We start from the raw sequence: 19,928 nt of genomic DNA on the forward strand, positions 1-19,928 counted from the left end.
GATGTCTATCTCACACTCTAATTTTCCAGGTGATCATATAGACACTTTATGTTTGGTTTTATTGTGTCAAGTAAACACACGTGTCTGACATGGCAACTCGAGTGAGATACAAACGCTGGGCAGCACATTAGGTTAAATTTTTCTTGGTTGTAACGGTTAAAAAATTGCAAAATTACTATTATACCCTTAATGGATTCCTTTTATATTTATCCCAATTCTCAAATTCCTAACCCTAAATCCCCATTCTTCCTCGACCCTTTTCTACTTCTATCTTCCCTATTTCTCTATTACGAAGCATTATAAAAAATGGAAGGCACCTTGTATTGTCATTGTGGTAAAAGGGCAAAATTGATGATTTCGTGGTCACAAAATAACTCAGGTCACAGGTATCTTGGATGCCAATATGGTTAAGTAAGTAATTTTTAAAGTTATTTTTTGTGCCTATTTTGTTTCTTCAAAATTTGTTGGCCAAGACTCCACTTTTTATGGACCTTTCTTACTGTTTTACATGAAGGGTGTAAGTATTTTAAGTGGATTGAAGATGAATTTCCTGAACAAGCTATGATTGTAATTTGGGGATTTTTGAAGAGGATTAAAAAACACGACGAACAAAAGGAGAAGATGAGGAGAAAGTACAGAATGTTGCTGGTCATTGTGATACTCGCTTGGATTGTTAGAGAGTTTCTTATGTAATATTTGCTATGTATGTTGAAATTTAGTTGGTTGAAAGAGCTCTTTATGTATTGGCAGTTATGTAAACCAGTAGCTCTTTTGAATGTTGTAATGTAATAAACTTAAATGAATACAAGTTGAACCAATTTTAGACTAACATTTCAGCAAATTTTTGACATGACTAATGTTGTCCCCAACCGCAGCTGCAAGACACAAATACAAAGTGAAAAAAAAAATCTACAAAGAAAAATACAATATGTAGAATGCAAATTTCATTACTCGAACCAAGGCAATAGTCATAAAATAAAATGTCAAACATACATCTGAAACATTGCTTTAATAGAAAATAAAAAAAACTGCAGTTTTAGGTTCATGAAAAACAAATTCGACAAAACACTTGAACAAACTACATAAAGTGAAATCATCTCTAATGAGCCTTTTTCTTCTTCATTTGCATCTCTTTTTGTTGTTGAAGTTGGTTTTTAGTAATAGCAGCTTTTCCCTTCCATTTCAATCCAGGTGGCTTGAATCCAAGATCAATATTGGTAAGTGACGCATTCTTTAATTGTCTTCCACTAGAGATGACTCTTTCACTTAGTGTTCCAGGCTGTAAATTTAGAGTGATATCTATTAGGCAATTTATTAATAACTTATGAAATAGATATCATATAGAAATGTGAAAGAGCTTACATTAAGAACTTGTCCTCCAGATTGTGTGTCTGTGTAAATGCCAAATCCTAGTTCTCTTGTTCTTTTTTTCCCCAATAGCAGCAAAAACAGATTTAGTAGCAGCAAGAAAAGAAGCAGTAGTAGCAAATCCAGCAGGTGCACTAACTGTTGTACTTGTTGAATTAGAACCAAACCCCCTTCCCCTTCCTCTATCAATTCACCTTCCTATACCAGTTCCCCTTCCCTTTCCTTTGCAACTCCTATTCCTAGACCTCTCCCACTGTCTCTCCCAATAAAAGTATTATTTCTAACTCTTGTAGTATCTTGACATAAAGAAGAAGGAACACTGGATTGTTGGGTACTAGGTTGTCTCATTGGCATTGCTTCAGTAGTAGTACTATATTGTTGAGTAGCAGGTTGACTGTTTGGTGTTGCTTCAATTGTTGTTATTGGTCTTTCTTGAGGCTATAAGTAATAAAATAAATGTTAGAAGATAAAGGTTAAAAAGTAAGTAGATCAATGAAAATAACAAAGGACATACCCCTGATTTGCACCCTTTTTTATTGTGTTCAACTTGGTGGCAGTTAGAATATATCATCTTGGCTACTTTCTTTGATGCTTTTCCCTATTTCTTTTTTCTTGGTTCATCTTTGTCCTTTCTCCTACATCTCTTAGGTCTACTGGGCGTTGGTTTAACTTCAAGTGGCTCAATTGGTGGGTTATTTGATTCGGGCCACATCTTCATATTGGGGATTGGTTGAATGAAGTACTTGTAAGTATTCAAGTATGTATCTTTTCTATATCAATGCTCAACATAATCTTCTGGATCTTCCCCAATATGACATAATGCACAAACTACATGGGCACAAGGGATACCCCTCAACTGCCACAGTCTGCAACTGCATGTTTTCCTAACCATGTCAACAATGAACCTATATTCCCCTTCCTCAATTTCAAATCTAGTATCAACATTTCACATCATTTCTAATCTCTGTAACACTCGTTTATTTGGATAATTTCCAAGACACCGCTCCTCCATCGTTTGTGAAAATATATCCACTTGTTGATTTAAAAACAGTTGAACCAGTGATCTAATTTGCATCACTGTATTCCTCCATTATTGCGGGATACTTATTGTGGTGCAAATCATAATTTTGAGTATGTTTCAAATATCTCAACACTCGTTTCATTGTCATGACAGTTCAATGCGAACTTCCTTATGTCGTAGACTAATACGTCTCGACTTTCTATTGCATATCAGATTATTGACTAAACCTAATGTAGCTATAGTATATTATAACAACAGCTGGAATGATTGACATCAGTTGTGGCCACAACCTTTTAATATCTAACACATTTCGCAATCACTCTGCCATTTTCAAGCATTTGTATGCTATTTATTCATACGTCTATATGATATGCAAATTATAGCACCTTCTTCATGAAAAAAATCCAAATTGCAATGGATATTGGTCATGTTAATCGGTTGGTTTACCACATTATAGACCAACGTAATAATACGTTCGTTCATGAACGATCATGTTTATACAAAATATACAAACGTACTTTTCATGAAAAGTCGCAGCCTTGCAGGTGACACCCTTTCATAAAAGAGCTAAACATTATAAATGTTCAAGAAAGAACAATTCGTTTCTAGAAAGACACGTAAAGAACTTTCGAGTTTGTGGTTTCATCACTAGTGATCACTAAGTTTAATACTTCTTAGTTCCATGCCTGAGAGATAATTATACTCTGAAAGTGACTTTAAATTTTTCATAGACCATGGTACCCCAATAGTTGGTGTTTCCAATCTTTTGAAGCATCGACTGCTTCAACTTCTTCATCACCATGAAGTTTTATTTGCAATTCTTCTTTTCTCCGTAATTGTTTCACCAAAGAAATAATATTTTGGATAAAGCTAGAATTTGAGATGAAAAATCGGGTTACTGATAATCAAGAGACCAAAAAATAATAATAGATTTTCTGAGAATAATAATAAAGCAGTAAACAAGTTTTTATTTCAGTATGATGTCAATGATGCCCTTTTCCCAATACAACTTCCTCCTTTTATAGTTAATTCTAGGTAAAGGAATGAGACCTAAGCTTTAATGAGACAATTATGGACAATAAATAACATTAAATGAGCGGTTACACAATCATTCCTATTAAATACCAATTTTCTAACGTATCAGGTATTTAATACTGAATTTGGACTCCTTTTTGTCTTCAGATCCATGTCTTCAATGCCTTTCGACCCACTGACTTTAAATGACTTGAATTGGTACGAGACTCGTGTCTAAACTGCTTCTCGTGCCTATTTCACTTCCTCTTCCCGTACCTGTCATCTCCCGTACCTTTTTCTCAATTGTTACGCTTTGACCATTTGTCCAATCCACATGTCACGCCACGTCATCTTCAATATAAATTCAACTTTTTTTCCAATACAGTAATGTAATTCCATTTTTATTTCATGAATTCCAATCTTCAAAAAATGACAAAACAGTAATTTTGATTTTAAGAAGCATTTCCAGAAGAGCGCCAAGAAATCATGACTTCAGACATAAGGGTCTCTTTTTTCTTCAGCGATCTTCCGCATCGTTATCTTCGGCAATATTCTTGAATCTCGAAGACCCATATCATGTGATCCCGTTAGGAGGAAATTCTCATAGTCAAAGAGCCGCTCTATTATGACACTCCAATCTCCAATCCGATGTAATAAAAGTTTGACATGTGACTGTTATGACCGAAAAAATCAGGTGTCATGCGAAAGCTGGCAAAACAAACCTTGAACGACGATAAATCATCTAACGAAGAGAAATATACCAAAAGAGACACAAACATAGAACGTGGTTCGGTCAACTGACCTACATTCTCGGCGGAGATGAGCAATCCACTATATAAAAGAGAGTACAAAATATCGAGAGAACAATCTCACGAAGAGGCAAACACAAGTGACACACTAACACTTGTCCCGTAAAGTTCTCCCCCTAAACACGACTCTCAAAACCCTTATGGCTACATTGTGGATGCTACTGAATGAGAAGGGAGGATCCTCAATTTATAGAAGTCCAAACATTTTCCTACAAGAAAAAGGACTAGCCAAATACGGGAGATTTCTAATTTCATTCTACAAGAAAGAAAATCCAATTATGATAAATATGTTGCCCTTCCTTCAACAGACAGGAAAACCAAATATAATAAGAAAATCAGAACAACGCGTAACAGTGATGCCTTTTTTTTTTAGATTCAATCTGCCTTCTGCCTTCGTATGGTTACCTCAGTTGAAGTGCAATTCTCCATTTCCAGCATACTCGAAGTTCGTGGCTGTTCAAGAAATATACCTATCCTTCCCTTTCTCCGGTACATCAGAAAATAAAATAAAATTCCTTAAAATTGTTGTAAACTGTGTACGATACAAGAAAATCAGAGAAGAACAGAGATGTTAGTGAATAAATAATTTTCGAGCCCACAAGTTGTTTGCATGTCCTCAAGGAATTTAATCCCCTCACTGTTGCCCAACGTTATGGATTACTTCCTCCCAGGATAGAACGGAAAAACTATTCTGTAATACTGACAATCGAAATTACAGAATTTCAGCGAACTCAACAAACGGAACAAATCACACTTGACACTTAGTTTATTTGAAAAAATAATGCAACAATGTAGAAAAGATGGGAAAAGTTTTCAGACTTTTCATGTCTGAAAATTAAGGCTAAACCTCTAAATTTATAGAGAATGAAAGGGGTTGAGAAGAGGTGCAATCCAATGTATTTTGCCAACCAAAAAAGTATTGATGTATGCCTTGTGACGTATGCTTTGTTGTACAAAGGGCGTTCTAACGAATATTTTACAAGGGGAAAAGGAAGCTGGAAAGAAATTTAACAGAACTGTATAATAAAACTACCGACCAAATTTGGGACACGCAATTGCCTTAACAAACAACAGTATAATACCTTCCCCGCCCCCACACCAAAACCTCGCCATTTTCTCTTCACACGGCATTTCCATTGACTTCAACTCAAAACTCTCGAAACTTTACTCCTCTATGAATTTTCCTTTCGCTCTCTAGTTTTCATTCTTACTAGCACACACACACAAATCATCAAAATCTCAATTGGGTCATCATCCTCTTTGACGCTGCACAGCTTATCACTTTCATAAAATCTCTCTGTTGGTGGGGCATCATTTTCTTGGACCAATTTCAATGGTAACTCTACAAACCCCACAATCCACACAAACCCGTTACTCTTTCCATGTTTTCTTGAGCTTCAGAGGTGAAGATACTCGAAAAAACTTCACTGATCATCTCTACACAGCTCTCATCAACGCGGGAATACGAACTTTTCGAGACGATGATGAAATCCGCAGAGGAGAAAACATAGAATCTGAACTCCAAAAGGGTATTCGAGAATCCAAGATTTCCCTAATTGTTTTATCCAAAGACTACGCTTCTTCAAGATGGTGTCTTGATGAGCTAGTCAACATTGTTGATCGGAGGAAGAAAGAGGGTCATACTGTTTTGCCTGTGTTTTATACTGTGAGCCCTGAGGATGTTGAGAACCAAACTGGGAGTTTTGCTGAAGCTTTTGTGAACCATGAAAAGAGAGGAAATGCGGAGACTGGAGAAAAAAGAAAGGTGTGGATGGAGAAGATGGAGAAGTGGAGATTAGCTTTGAAAGAAGTTGCTAAATTGGAAGGAATGTGCTTAGCTAAAGAAGTTGACGGGTGAGTGTTTTCTAAATCATCTGATGTTTCGGTTATTTCTTGTTCTTCATCGTTTCTAATTGACATTTCCTCAACTTGGCTTTAGATTAGTCTTGAGAGACCTCTGATTTTTGGGTAAGAAATTGCTACGTTTGCTGTGTAAAATTAACTTGGCTGATGATGTTTGTAAAGAACTATAGATAATAGTTTGGAACTATGTTTTGCTCGGTAGTCTACTGATTGATTTCATTTACTTAAATTTGAGTTTTTGTGAGGATTAAAGGTATGCAACTTAGCCTCCATGTGATTTGAACTGCCAACCTACCGGTTGGAGGTGGCGGTGAAGGTGCTCTGTTGCCTAAGCAGACCTCATCTCAATTTGAAAGTTTTGAAACCTTGTCTTATGTTTTTGGTCTGTGAAAATGACTATGACAATAGTGCCAGACTGCCAGTTTGATCATTCATGAGTAAAGAAATATATTGTAAACGTTGTTTTCTTAGAACAAATAGTAAAAATCATACTATATATTAATGTGCTTGCAGAGTTGAACTGACTAATGTGCCCTGCAAAATGATCTATTAGAAAAGGCTATTTCAGGAAAAGATACTCTAGAAATGCTAAATGGGCAAAATTTATTTTGAGGAAACTTCCACCATGGACATGAACGGTTAACTGTGAGCAGTCCAAAGTGGAAAAGATTTCCAGTTTAAATAGTACATTTGAGCTCTAAGCAAATTTGAGTCAATAGGTGTAACCAAGTTGGCATAAATTCTAATGTGATGAACTAATCAATTAGAGAGACAAAATTCAAAGCTAAAGACGATAAAAGCTACCTCAGGTTAGATTCTACTCAAGTGTGTAAATTGAAAACTCATGTGTGAGTACTCTAAATGGTTAATGTTGACCCTCATGGGATATTCCCTAAAAGATACTGATTCCTAGCTTTCATATATACCTTTTCCTTTTCTGAGGATTCATTACTGGTCATCCACTCCAGAGACAGAGTAGGGTTGTTTCAGGGCTTCTTTTGTGCTATATAGTGTCTCTCATTACAGAAGTCTCGTTACCGATGCTTTTTTATTGTTACAAACTCAAACCACTGAAAATAGAGGATCTTTCCCTATTAGATTTCTGTTGATTCTAAAAGGAGTCCCTCATAGACATCATAGGACTGGTACTTTTTGTCCAGTAGTATGGCCTCTTCTCCATATATGTGCTTCCGTTTATATTGGGATATGGTGGCACCCAAATTGAGTTGCAGGGATGTGTCTGTGTCTTCTTTTCCCGTCCTTCCTTCTCCTGCTTATCATATGTCAGAAGTTAGTAAGACCTCTCTCTGCTTAGTTGAAGTAAAGGACTTGGGCACCTAGGAACTCTTGGATATAAGACATTGATCCAAGGAAGCAATAGTTTTTGTTGCTTCCAGCATAATCTTCTTTCATGTCTGTGAATGATCATGACTTGTATGACTTCACGTCACTTTGTGTCTCAACAAATAATTTTCTTGTACCGTGTTTAGCTTCCCCAACCAAGAATCTTTTTCTTTGACTCGTTTTCCATATATCTTATAACTTATCAGTGTCAAAATAATCTGTTTAAAGAAAATGAGGAATACAAAAGGAGACAAAATTCTCTGATAAACGAATTAGAATATACAAAAGAAAGAATACTTGTCTGAATGGTCATGATACGCTCCATTCAGTGTGGATGCACTTAATTGGAAATATATGTATGATACACCCCATTAAGTAATGTTGAGGCTAAATATGTCCTTGTTTTGATCGTGCTCCCAACTGGACATGTTAATATTTTTTGGTCTCTGTATCTTGTGCTACTGCTCTTTTCATTTCATTGGCCATTTCCCTAATTGTTGCTCCACATATTCTCCACCTTCTTCGCAGAACACATGTAGAATTTAATGTCGCTCTTTCTTTCTCCTGTAGCACTCATAAACCACATATATTGTCATCTTTGTTCTTTCTTCGAGAAAGGTGAAAGTTTTATTGAATTAGCACCATGAAATTGCTGTGAAGGTATGTACATCTAGAAGCAAAAAGCAAAAACCCAAAATTTTCATATTTTCATCTTTGTTCTTAATTGTGTCGAGGAACTAGCCAGGTTATTCAGAGTACTGATGCTTGATATGACTGATCATCCCCTATCGTTATGCTTGCTCATCAATGTGAAGTATTAGTGAGCTCTTGTGTATGTTCTCCGGTATTTGGAAAATTGCAGTGCTTTACTGAATTTTCATCTTGTTTGGTCTCTTACTTTTGCGCTGCAATTCAGGCACGAGGCAAAATTCATCCAAAAAATCATCAAGGAGATACTCAAAAGATTGAATCGCACAGTACTTAGTGTACCTTCATACACAGTTGGGTTAGAGTCTCGAGTGAAGGACATTAACTCATGGTTACAGGATGAATCCAGTGAAGTTGGCATTGGGGTGATCTGTGGACTTGGTGGTGTAGGAAAGACTACTGTTGCTAAAGTAGCTTACAACTCTAACTATGACAGATTTGATGGCAGTTGCTTTCTTGCAAATGTCAGAGATATCTCAGAGAAACATCCAAGTGGTCAGGTTTATTTGCAAAAACAAATTTTTGAAAGTATTTTGAAAGGCAGAAAGGAAAAGATATACAATGCTGATGAAGGAATTGTCAAAATGAAAGATGCTATTGGCAACAAAAAGGTTCTTATTGTATTTGATGATGTGGATCAGCTGGATGTCTTAGATTCACTTATTGGGACAAGGGATTGGTTTTATCCGGGGAGTAAAATTCTCATAACAACAAGGTGTGAGAAATTATTGAAGGCGCACGAGAGGCACATGTTATTCAAGATTAAGGAACTTGGGGATGATGAGTCCCTAAAGCTCTTCTGTTGGTATGCCTTTGCACAAGACCACCCTCTAGAAGAGTTCAAGGTGCTTTCAACAGAGGCAATACAGCATTGCGGTGGGCTTCCGTTAGCCCTTCATGATTTGGGCTCTTTTCTTTCAGGGAGAGGTATGGAAATATGGAGAAGTAAATTACAGAAATTGGAAGCAATCCCTCATAGCAAAGTTCAAAAGAATCTTGAGATAAGCTATAAGTCTCTAGATGATCATGACCAGAGGTTGTTCCTCCTTATTGCTGCTTTTTTTGTTGGGAAGGACAAAGATAATGTTATCAAGATTTTGGAGAACTGTGATTTTCACCCAACAGTTGGAATTCAGAACCTCATTGACAGATCCCTCATCAGCATTGATGACGAAAATAAGGTGATGATGCCTCAACTTATTCAGGACATGGGGAAAGAAATTATTCGTCGAGAATCACCGGATGATCCTGAGAGATTGTGTAAATTGTTGAACCAATGGGGTCTATCAAATTACCTGACAGAGAACAATGTAAGAATCTTCAATTTTCTATTTAGCTTGTCTTAGTAGATTCTGAAAGTGTTCTTGTTTCTCACAAACTTTTCCTGGAACAGGAAACTGATGCAAATGGAGGAGACCTCCCAAGTGCACATCCGTCGGAAGATGGTCTTGTTCCAGCACTTGGTCCTAATGTTGCAAAAAGACCATATTATCAAGATTTTCCAGAAATAGCTATTCTGCCATACCTAGGCAATTCGTTGAAAAGGCGCTTTGTAGGACTTCTTTCGATGTTTCCCATATCTGGTGGCCTCAAAAGATTCTTCCCATGATGACAGAAGTACTTGTAAAGATGCCTCCTCTCCCTTTGAAAAACCAACACTAATGCATCGCTTAATCATGTCGAGCTAGAAGATACACGAGTGATGTGAGAGTCAGGTTTCAATCAGAATCATTACCTGATAATATCTGAGCATTACATACTCTGTTAGTGGCACAATTTTTGTAAGCTATAGAGGTACATCCAGTACTGTTCTTTTTTATCAGCTTTGGGTGGGCTATGGTGTAAATGTATGTTTCATTAACTCATTGTACAGTCATAAGGTCGTTTTAGCCAGCTGCATAGTTTGCTTTAGCAAACAGTTCACTCTAAGGAACCAAAAATGTAACCTATAACCATTCATTTTTAGTTTCCAAATGTCTTGAGTTTTTCCTTTTTGATATATCTAATTTAACTGCAGGGTTCAAACAAGAAATATCATAGTTTTGACGCGCGTATATAGATGAGTTGCCTTTTTATTTACTCTCAAGGATAATTTTTCATATTTATAGGAAATAAGCTTCTGAATGATGGTGATTTGAGCTTCAAAACCATATCCAATTTTTACATGACTTAATTCATAGTGTTAATATAACGTGTTTGGTTATTTACTCTGCATCAAGCAATAGGAGGTATAAAAGCTCGATCTTTACCTTTTAGTGGGAAATAATGATAGGCTAAAACTTAATGTTTTAAGGAGGATTTCGACTTGTTATTTCAGACGTCTTGTAGCACCACAAAATGGGATTTCAAGAATTTCTCTTCACATGGAGTCGGAATAATAATATGCCAATGTTGACAAAGAAATACAATTATCAGAATCGGATTCACTAATAATTGTCCTTTTGACTGCTAAGTCTAAAAATCCAAAAATATTTACCAAAAACATCCGCTAGTTCAATAATTTGGGCGAAGAGGGGCGATACAACATCAATATCCGGTATGAGGAATCATCATGAATAGACAAGTTTTACGCTCGCTGCTAGTCTACCGCAATCCTCTTTCTTTATTCGGGCTTGGGACCGACAATGTGAGCAAGCCCACACTGGCAGAGTTAATTTAGCGAAGAGGAGTGATAATTTGTAAAAAGTTTTATTACAATAAAAATATAGGATAAACATTTTATTGCATTGTAAACTCTGTGTTGATACGAAGAATAGTGCAACACTTTGATATTCTTGCGTAATAATTAAAGACAATAATAACAAAATACGAATATGATGGTAGGTAATACCAACTAGTTGGATCATATATAACTTATGCCTGGTGTTCCTACAAGCCTTTTTAATCTTTAAATGTCAATATAAAGATAAGTATGGGATTAAGAAAATCTCAAATATTAGTGGACCCTTAATCTGCCTTAACAAACAAATATGTTTTGTGTTGGAACGAAATTAAATATAGTGAATACTCATTGAGGATTCGTATAACTGATTCCAACAGTTTCTAGATTGAAAGAATACGTTAAATAACTAATAATTGGAAGTGTGTTATGTTTTGAAAATGTTACAAGTTTTATGAATTTTATGATAGATAGAACTTTCTAAATGGCAGTTTCTTATCATGTTCCCAATGTGGACCGGGAACATATTTCTCCAAGTCTTAATCCTAAACAAATAAGATATATTTTGCCAATTTAAGTATTCTAGAATATGGTTCATATAATCTGAAATGTAAACTTAGTCTATTTTCATATTGTTTTAACCCTTTGTTTTTCATAAGGTTGACACTGAAAGATTGCACGTAGTAGTTAGGGACTCTCACTCTAGAACCTCTGTCCTATTATAGAGATGTGCTAAAGTAGCATTTTTCTTACCTTGGTTTTTCCAAATTTAAAAAAGGGCAGCCCGGTGCACTAAGCTCCCGCTTTGCACGGGGTTCGGGGAAGGGCCGGACCACAAGGGTCTATCGTACGCAGCCTTACCCTGCATTTCTACAAGAGGCTGTTTCCACGGCTCAAATCCATGACCTCCTGGTCACATGGCAGCAACTTTACCAGCAACTTTCCAAATCTATTTGCAATAAATAATAGATAAATTGTGTAGTAATAACTACATATCTGTATTGCCAATTTGTTGTCATTTACTAGGTTAGTTAATGATCTGTAGACCTTAGGTTATGTAAATTTTAGAATATATATATATATATATATATATATTCCTTGTTGATTTTGACATGTAAAAACAATGCATGTACCTTCTTAGACTGCCTGCATATCCAAAGTCACCTATTTATCTCTTCTATGCTTCTAAACAATTGCTTCTCAAAAAACAATCTTTTATCAGTGACTGATCAAAACAAAAAAAAATGAATCAGTTTGCTTATCATGCATTTCTGAGTTTGGCAACCAAAATAGGCATGTCCTTTGGAGATCATCTTCATTCAACTTTATCAAATGCTGGTATTCGCACGTTCAGGGTTGATGAACTTGAGATAGATGAAAAGGGATGCAAAGAACTGCAGAAAACAATTCAAGAATCAAGAATTCTCATTGTTGTCTTCACTAAAGAGTATACCTCTTCAGAGAGGTGCCTTGATGAACTTGTGTTTATACTTGAGAGTAAGAGAACTTTTGGACGTTTCGTTCTGCCTGTGTTTTATGATGTGGATCCCTCAGAAGTCAGGAAACAAAAAGGGAGTTTTGAACAAGATTTTTTAATGTATGAAGAGAGATTTAAATCCGGGAGCGAAGGAAGGAGACTGGAATGGTTGCAGAAGGTGAAGGAATGGAAGGCTGCTCTAACAGAAGTTGCTGATTTGGGAGGAATGGTCTTACAGAATCAATCTGATGGGTAAACTTTTACTAGCTTTATGTTTATGTAGGTAGTTCTATATTAGTGGATTTCAAATTGTTCCACTGCAGACTATGTGCTTTATTCCTGACTTTATATGGTATTGGATACAATCCAATTTTCAGGTGCGAGTCAAAGTTTATTGAAGAGATTGTGAAGGTGGTTGCAAGAAAACTAAATCTCGCAGTTTTAAGTGTTGCTCTCCATCCAGTTGGAATAGATTCTCGAGTTAGAGACATCAATCTCTGGTTGCAAGATGGATCGACTAGTGTTGATATTATGGCTATATATGGAATGGGAGGTATAGGTAAAACTACACTAGCTAAGACTGCTTACAATCTGAACTTTGAAAAATTTGATGGCAGCAGCTTTCTTGCTGATGTAAATAAAACTTCAGAAAGACATGATGGTCTTGTAAGTCTACAAAGACAACTTCTTTCAAATGTTCTAGGGAAGAAGGTTGAAAAGATATACAACGCCGATGAAGGAGTCAGCAAGATTCAAGAAGCCATCTGTTGCAGAAGAATTCTTCTTGTTCTCGATGATGTGGACAATAGAGATCAGTTAAATGCTGTACTTGGGATGAGAGGATGGTTTTATCCGGGTAGTAAAATTATCATAACAACCAGAAACCAGCACCTATTTGATACTAGTGAAGTCTGCAGAAGTAAGATGTATAAGGTCACGCCATTGAATGCTAAAGAATCAATTCGACTCTTCAGTTGGCATGCTTTTGGAAAAGAACAACCTTCAGAAGATCACAAGGACCTTTCAGAAAATGTGATACTTCATTGTAAAGGGATTCCTTTGGCTCTCAAAGTTTTAGGTTCTTCTCTTTGTGACAGAAGTATAGAGGTGTGGGAAAGTGTATTGAGGAAATTAAAGGCAATCCCTGACAATAAGATCCTGGAAAAACTCAGAGTTAGCTATGATTTGCTGCCAGATGATGATGTACAGAATCTATTCCTCGATATTGTCTGTTTCTTTGTTGGAAAGGATAAAGACTATGCAGTTACTATACTTGATGGATGCGGCTTTTTCTCAGTAGTAGGACTTGAGATTCTTTCAGATAGATGTCTGATTGAAATGGACAATGATAAGCTGAAAGTGCATTCATTGATTCAAGATATGGGAAAAGAAATTATTCGTCTAGAATCCCCTTGGGAGCCTTGGAAGAGAAGCAGAGTTTGGCGATGCAGAGATTCCTTCAATATCTTGAATGAAAAAACTGTAAGACTCTTTTAATCTTTGATGTTGTGTATGCATTATAATAGGCAATAATGAATAAACAATAGTTGTTTTTCTATCAGGGAACTGAAAAAATTGAATGCTTAGTTCTTGACAAGGAAATGTCCACAAAATTGTCCAAAGTAATCAAATCTGTCAGATCATATTTCTTCAATGAAGATATTGGTCTGGTTGGTCATGGCCATTCAAAGAAACGCCGTAAGCATTTTGGTGATGCTGATACAGAGGGTTCAAACAATATAGAATTTGAAGCTGATGCATTTTCAAGAATGCAGAGGCTGAGGATTCTCCAGCTTAGTTATGTAAGATTCACTGAATTCTATAGTTTGTTTCCGAAAAGTCTGAGATTACTGTGTTGGTCTGGATTTCATATGAAAACCATTCCTGAAGATCTCCCTCTAGAGAGTCTGGTTGCCCTTGAAATGAAAAAAAGTTGTTTGGAAGAAACCTGGGATGGAACTAAGGTATGTTATAGATGTGTTTCCTTTTCATCTACTGCAGGAAAATGTCTTTTGAATTAGACTTAACTTTTACCTCCTACTTCCATGTTGCAGATTCTCAGATCATTGAAGATCCTCAACTTTAGTCATTCCCATTTCCTAAAAAGAACTCCTGATTTTTGTGGACTTCCCAATCTAAAAACTTTGATATTGAAAGACTGCATTAAGTTGGTCAAGATTCATGAATCAATTGGAGTCCTCGACCGACTGGTCTATCTGAACTTAAGAGACTGCAACAATCTAAGGAAGCTACCTGGAAGCTTTTGTAAGCTCAAATCCTTAGAAAAACTTATTATCTCTGGATGTTCTAGACTAGTTACATCAGCAATAGAGCTAGGCAAGCTAGAATCTTTGAAAACTCTACAGGCTAATGGCATGAATTTTGGTCAGCTAGCGCCAGTTGGTGGTAATGAGAAATCATGGAGGTCCCTCTGGCAAACTTGGTCATCAAAGCTAAGAAGATCCCCAGACTCTAACCAGTTTTCCTTCTCTTCTTTATCAAGTTCGCTCGTCAGCTTAAGTCTTGCTAAATGCAACTTAACAGACGATGCTCTATCGTTTGGCCTCTGTAACCTTCCCTCACTATGCTTCTTGAATTTAAGTGAAAATCTGATTTATAACCTGCCTCAGAGTATAAAGAATCTTTGTTTGCTCCAAGACCTTTGGTTAGATGGATGTCCGAGCCTCCAATCTCTGCCAGACCTTCCGCCGAGCCTTGTTACGCTGAAGGCAGTTAGATGTTCGTCACTGGAAACAGTTACAAATCTACCCAACCTAATGTCAATTCTCTTTTTAGATGTCTTGGAAAGTGAGAATTTAAGTGAGATTTCAGGACTTTTCAAGCTAAAGCCCATTGATCATTTTGAAGTGGAAATATTGAATGCTCTAAGACTTCTCAAGCTGGATAACAGACAAGATACAGTGGTGGAAATGTTTAGTAGGTTCACTAGCACAAAAAGGACATATTCAGTACAGCAGGTAAGTTTGTTTCTCACTGTAAACTTTCTCCTCAACCTGAGAGCTGATTCAATGGAAAGTATTTTTTCTTTCTTTTTTGGAATCAGGGACTCTATGAATTTGGCATCTTCAGTATTTATTTTCCAGGAAATGAGGTTCCAAGCTGGTTCAGCAACAAGAGTGAACAGAGGTTGTTGACCCTGAATGTCGATTCACTTCCTAATATCAAGATAACAGGACTGCACATTTGCGTTGTCTATGCACGTTCTAGTCCTCGTAAATTTCGCTATTTTAGGGACGGGCATACATTTTACATCAAGGTCCAAAACATTACAAAGGGTCTTAAGTGGATTTATGCCCCATCGTTCATTGGCATTCCAGGAGAGAACAACAGGTTGACATTTTTATGCCACTGGGAGTTTGGGAAATATTTACAAACTGGTGATCAGATTAATGTTTCATTGCCTTGTTGGAGTAAAACTTTTAAGATGAAAGAGCTCGGAGCTACACTTGCATATGATAAGCAAGAATTGGACCAGTTCTCAGCATCTACTAGTGAAGCAAGAGAGCTTGCAATACGACATAATCCAATTAGTGATTATCAATCCGAAGAATGCGTCATGGAAGTATTTATGCCTTCATATCAGATGGCGGCTCATCATTACTACCTTTCTCACCCTGATTACTTTGTGCTCCGCGACAATTCAGATTTAGCTGTGAGGTCAATTTTGAATGAGAAATTGTTTGAGGATTCTTATGCGGAGACTGCATGTTCAGGTCTGTGCTTCAAATCTTGTATGTCAAAAACTATACTCATTTATGTACTATTGGATGATCATGTTCAATGTATGGAGCAGGAGCAGAAGAAGAAGCTGACGATGATAGCATCTTTGATTACGATGAGGATGAAGATGAAGAGGCTGCAATAGCAGAGTTAGAGGAGTTGCTGCAAAGATCTTGGTGAAAGAAATGAATCAATATGCTGAAGCAGTGTAACACATTGGCTGACCAACTCAAAAATAATGAATTTGTTATACTTGAGGTGAAAGATTATAATTCATTAGTTGTGTATCAGGTAGTGACAATTCATTACTATTTTTCTCACCCAGAAATATAATTTTTCTGCTTAAAGGACGAAAGGGAAGAGGAGCTGCAAACAGAGGTGGATCTAGGATTTAAATATTAGGGTACTTACTATTGAACCTATCATATTCTTAAAGTTATCGGTTCAGACCCACTATGTATTGCAATTTTAATGAATTTTTACACTAAATTTATACTCCGCGTCAAAAGTACTGGTTCAGATGAACCGTTACTATAACACTACATACGCCTATGGATGCAAGGTCGACGTTAATGTGGAGACTACTGGTTCAAGTTAGCATAACAAGTTAGTAATAATAAGTTTAAGGTGTCATAACCTTAACCACAATAATTAACATTTGTTTGTTCATAATCACAATGGAAAAGGAAAAAAAAACAAAAATTAAGTTTGGAATGAAAACAAGAATGTTAGAAAACCTTGAGAACTAAACTATTGAGGAAAGAATATAGTTGACCCAAACAGCATCAGGCATGTAACAGACGGACTGTATTGTTTTTACATTCCCGGTGTTAATATCAATGCTGCAGAGATCATATTTGTTCAAACCCTGTGAATGAGAAAAGAACAATGCAGATTTATCAACAAGTAAACAAATAACTTCTCTTAACGATGTCATGAGCTTGAATATTCGTCTACTCCATTTTATCTGTGCTGTTTTTTTCTGTAATCGTCTAACACCAAAACATGGAGCTCGTCATTAACCACTTCAGCGAATGAGAGCTGGCCATTCCAATCTAAGAGTTGAATCCTGTTCAACCCATCTGAGATGAAAGTTCCAACAGAAAGAGTAGTATGACCAATGTAGCTCTCATTCACCATATCCAAAATATCAACGTGTATATCAAGATTGTTTTCAGCGGCCCAAATACAATAAGCAACTCCCCTTCTAAAGAAAAGAACAACTCCTTCTCGCGCTGCAGATTTGGGAAAAGAATCCAAATTAGTTCTCTTTCTCTCCCCGTATTTGAACAACTCAGGTACCTGAAGTTCTTGCCAAGAATAAATAGTAGTCGTAGCAATATTATCAATAGGTCCAATATGAACAACTTCATAGCCAAGAACTTGATTTTCATCTTCATGAACAGAAACCAACTCAACAGCTCGGGTAGATGGAATGAACTCGATGGCAGAGCACAAACTAGGATTTTGTGGACCGGGAAATTCAAGATACTGGAGTAATGGAGGGAAACTTACGCGACATCTAGAAGGAGAAACAGACGATAAAGATTGTAACAGCCATAAGCCATCACTGCTCTCAGCACACTTAAGAAAGTCGCCCTCAGCAATCCGCATGATGTGAGTGTGTATGTCTGTCGGTTTTCTCCTCTTCTGAAATCAGACGCAAAGGCAAATTTCGCCAGTAAAGGAACCTGAATTGAGTGTCTAGAAATAAGGTGTTCCAAAGCTTGCATATACATTTGAATCTCACCAAAGACTTCAGTGGCAAGAAGCTCAATATGTGAAACACTAATTCATTGGGAAGATATGGCGAGTTGCTTGCCGTTGGCCGATCGATCGGATTGCTAATGGCTTGAGAAATTAGATACTCCCGAAATAGCAAGAGGGTGATATATACGTACTATGGATTTGGTGTTAACAAGGATACCAAATCAAAACAGCGATAGGTAAGAATGTTCTACAAATCCCACACCAATAAGGTTACTGTTTAGAGATTATTTGCGTTGCTTTTTTTTAGTCAAATAAAAAAGATTCTTTTACAAAATTGGCCCGAAAATGGCGATTCAAAAATTAATGAATTCAAACAGAAAAAAATAAATATATATAAATTTTTTTTAAAAAAAAATTGCCACAAGGACAAAACAGACCACGTGGCTGCACGCAGATAAGATTGGTCAAAGGATCGAGACTATCAACTAGTCAAGTATAGGAGGTCACTAATGTTAGGGTTTTGCGGATATCTGCTTCCCACAACAATAATAACAACTAGCCTGACTAAGTGAATTCTCAAGCTCATGTGCTCCCTACTTTGTCATAAGTAGTTTTAGGAAGTCAACGCTTTGGTCAGGACCCTCAGCCTGAACGATGACCCCTTCTCAGAATAAAGAATACTCCAAAAAATCTTTTCTTTCTAAAACTTCTTCTTGTGACTTTTCAAGTCTAAATCTTTCAAATATACTTATTCTGGAATCCTTAAATGCAAGGTATAGCATAAGAATTAAATAAACATTCAAAATTATTTCTAAAGATTCTTGATTCTTCATGAATTTTTCTCATGAAAATGGCATATAAGAATAACACAAAAATCTGAAAATTTATGCACATATATTAAAATAATCATCTAAACTTTAGCTAGGAAATAATCCTAAGCTAATAGGTACTTACTCCAATTAAATATATATTAGCTCTTTTATGCAATTCATCAAACACCTTGTATGCGTGTTTTTGTGAGTTAAACCACTTTAATAAAGGGGTATATCAACTCACCTCAATACTCCTTGAGCCAATACGTAGACCCCAGTTCAATTTATACCCGTCAAATAATTGATTCTACAACAACCAGTGCATTTTAATTAATTTCAAAGTTTCACACCTAAACATGGGATTTACTGTTGATACAGAGAAAGAAGGGAATTAACTATTCAATTCTTACCTATTATTACTGTAGGGTAATTGAGAATTGGGAATTTTATATACCTGAGTTCAAGAATAAGTGAGTTATGAAGAACCCTAGAATTTTTCGAGCAATTTCTGGCTGCCTCTGTTCCTATCCGTGCGTCTGTGTTTCTGTGTTCCCCGCCTCTTTTCTTTTTTTTCTTTTTTTGTTAATAGGCTTCTGCCGTTTTGCCTTTCTGAATGAGAAGTACGTCATTCTCATTCCAAGGCTTTAATCCTTTTGTTTTGTTTTATTTTATTATTTTATTTGTTTTCCCCCTCTTTTTTTTGACTTAACTAGCAATTAATGATACCCACTTTTAATAATTAATAATATTAAAATTATTAATATTTCTCTAATTGTATATTCAATTATTTAAGTGTGTGTGTGTATATATATATTTTCACTATAGGCAAGAAAATAATAATAATAATAATAATTTAATTCTATAATTAGCGTGTCTCGAAACTTTTATAAATTTGAGGAGTGTTACAATTTCCCTCCTTAAAAACATTCGTCCTCGAATGTTGCTAGGGCCTTATTCTTAAGCTAACAATCATTCCTTAGGTCCTTGAACCTCTTAAATTTTTTTAGCACTACTCACTCTTCCAAGGGACTCAAAATTTTGGCTAACTCCCTAAATTTCCAAAAATTTCGGCAGAGTTTTCCTTGTAAATTGGACTATCAAAAAAAATATCCCTGTCACAATTACCACAACTACACCAACAACAACCAAATATACCATAACGTGCCATTCATAGGGACCATACACAGCTCATAAATTAATTACTCACACTCCGGCAAGGAGGTACCACAATAACCAAAAAGAATCTAAAGCACAACACTTTAGCAAAAGTAAATCACTTTAATGAGTTAACTGTACTTCGTCATGGCACTAAATTGTTAAATAACTAAATGTACTCTGACAAACACTAAATTACTTCAACAACTAAGTATAATCTAGCAAGGATGTAAACACATGCTAACTT

The 19,928-nt window shown here is 36.2% G+C and overlaps 1 protein-coding gene and 1 long non-coding RNA gene across 2 annotated transcripts; both read left to right on the top strand.

The window, feature by feature from the left end:
- The first annotated feature begins 214 nt into the window (after nucleotides 1-214).
- Nucleotides 215-829, top strand: LOC109211795. Its single transcript, XR_002065774.1, has 2 exons — nucleotides 215-411; nucleotides 515-829. It is a non-coding gene; the product is annotated as an uncharacterized LOC109211795 (long non-coding RNA).
- Nucleotides 830-5,264: 4,435 nt separating this feature from the next.
- Nucleotides 5,265-16,497, top strand: LOC109211793 (TMV resistance protein N-like). Its single transcript, XM_019375373.1, has 9 exons — nucleotides 5,265-6,066; nucleotides 8,336-9,437; nucleotides 9,521-9,733; nucleotides 12,016-12,515; nucleotides 12,641-13,745; nucleotides 13,826-14,227; nucleotides 14,318-15,241; nucleotides 15,328-15,997; nucleotides 16,078-16,497. The coding sequence occupies exons 1-9, from the start codon at nucleotides 5,546-5,548 to the stop codon at nucleotides 16,182-16,184; spliced, it is 5,544 nt and encodes a 1,847-aa protein (XP_019230918.1). The 5' UTR covers nucleotides 5,265-5,545; the 3' UTR covers nucleotides 16,185-16,497.
- Nucleotides 16,498-19,928: the final 3,431 nt, after the last annotated feature.

Source organism: Nicotiana attenuata, unplaced genomic scaffold, assembly GCF_001879085.1.
Source record: "Nicotiana attenuata strain UT unplaced genomic scaffold, NIATTr2, whole genome shotgun sequence".
NCBI lineage: Eukaryota > Viridiplantae > Streptophyta > Magnoliopsida > Solanales > Solanaceae > Nicotiana > Nicotiana attenuata.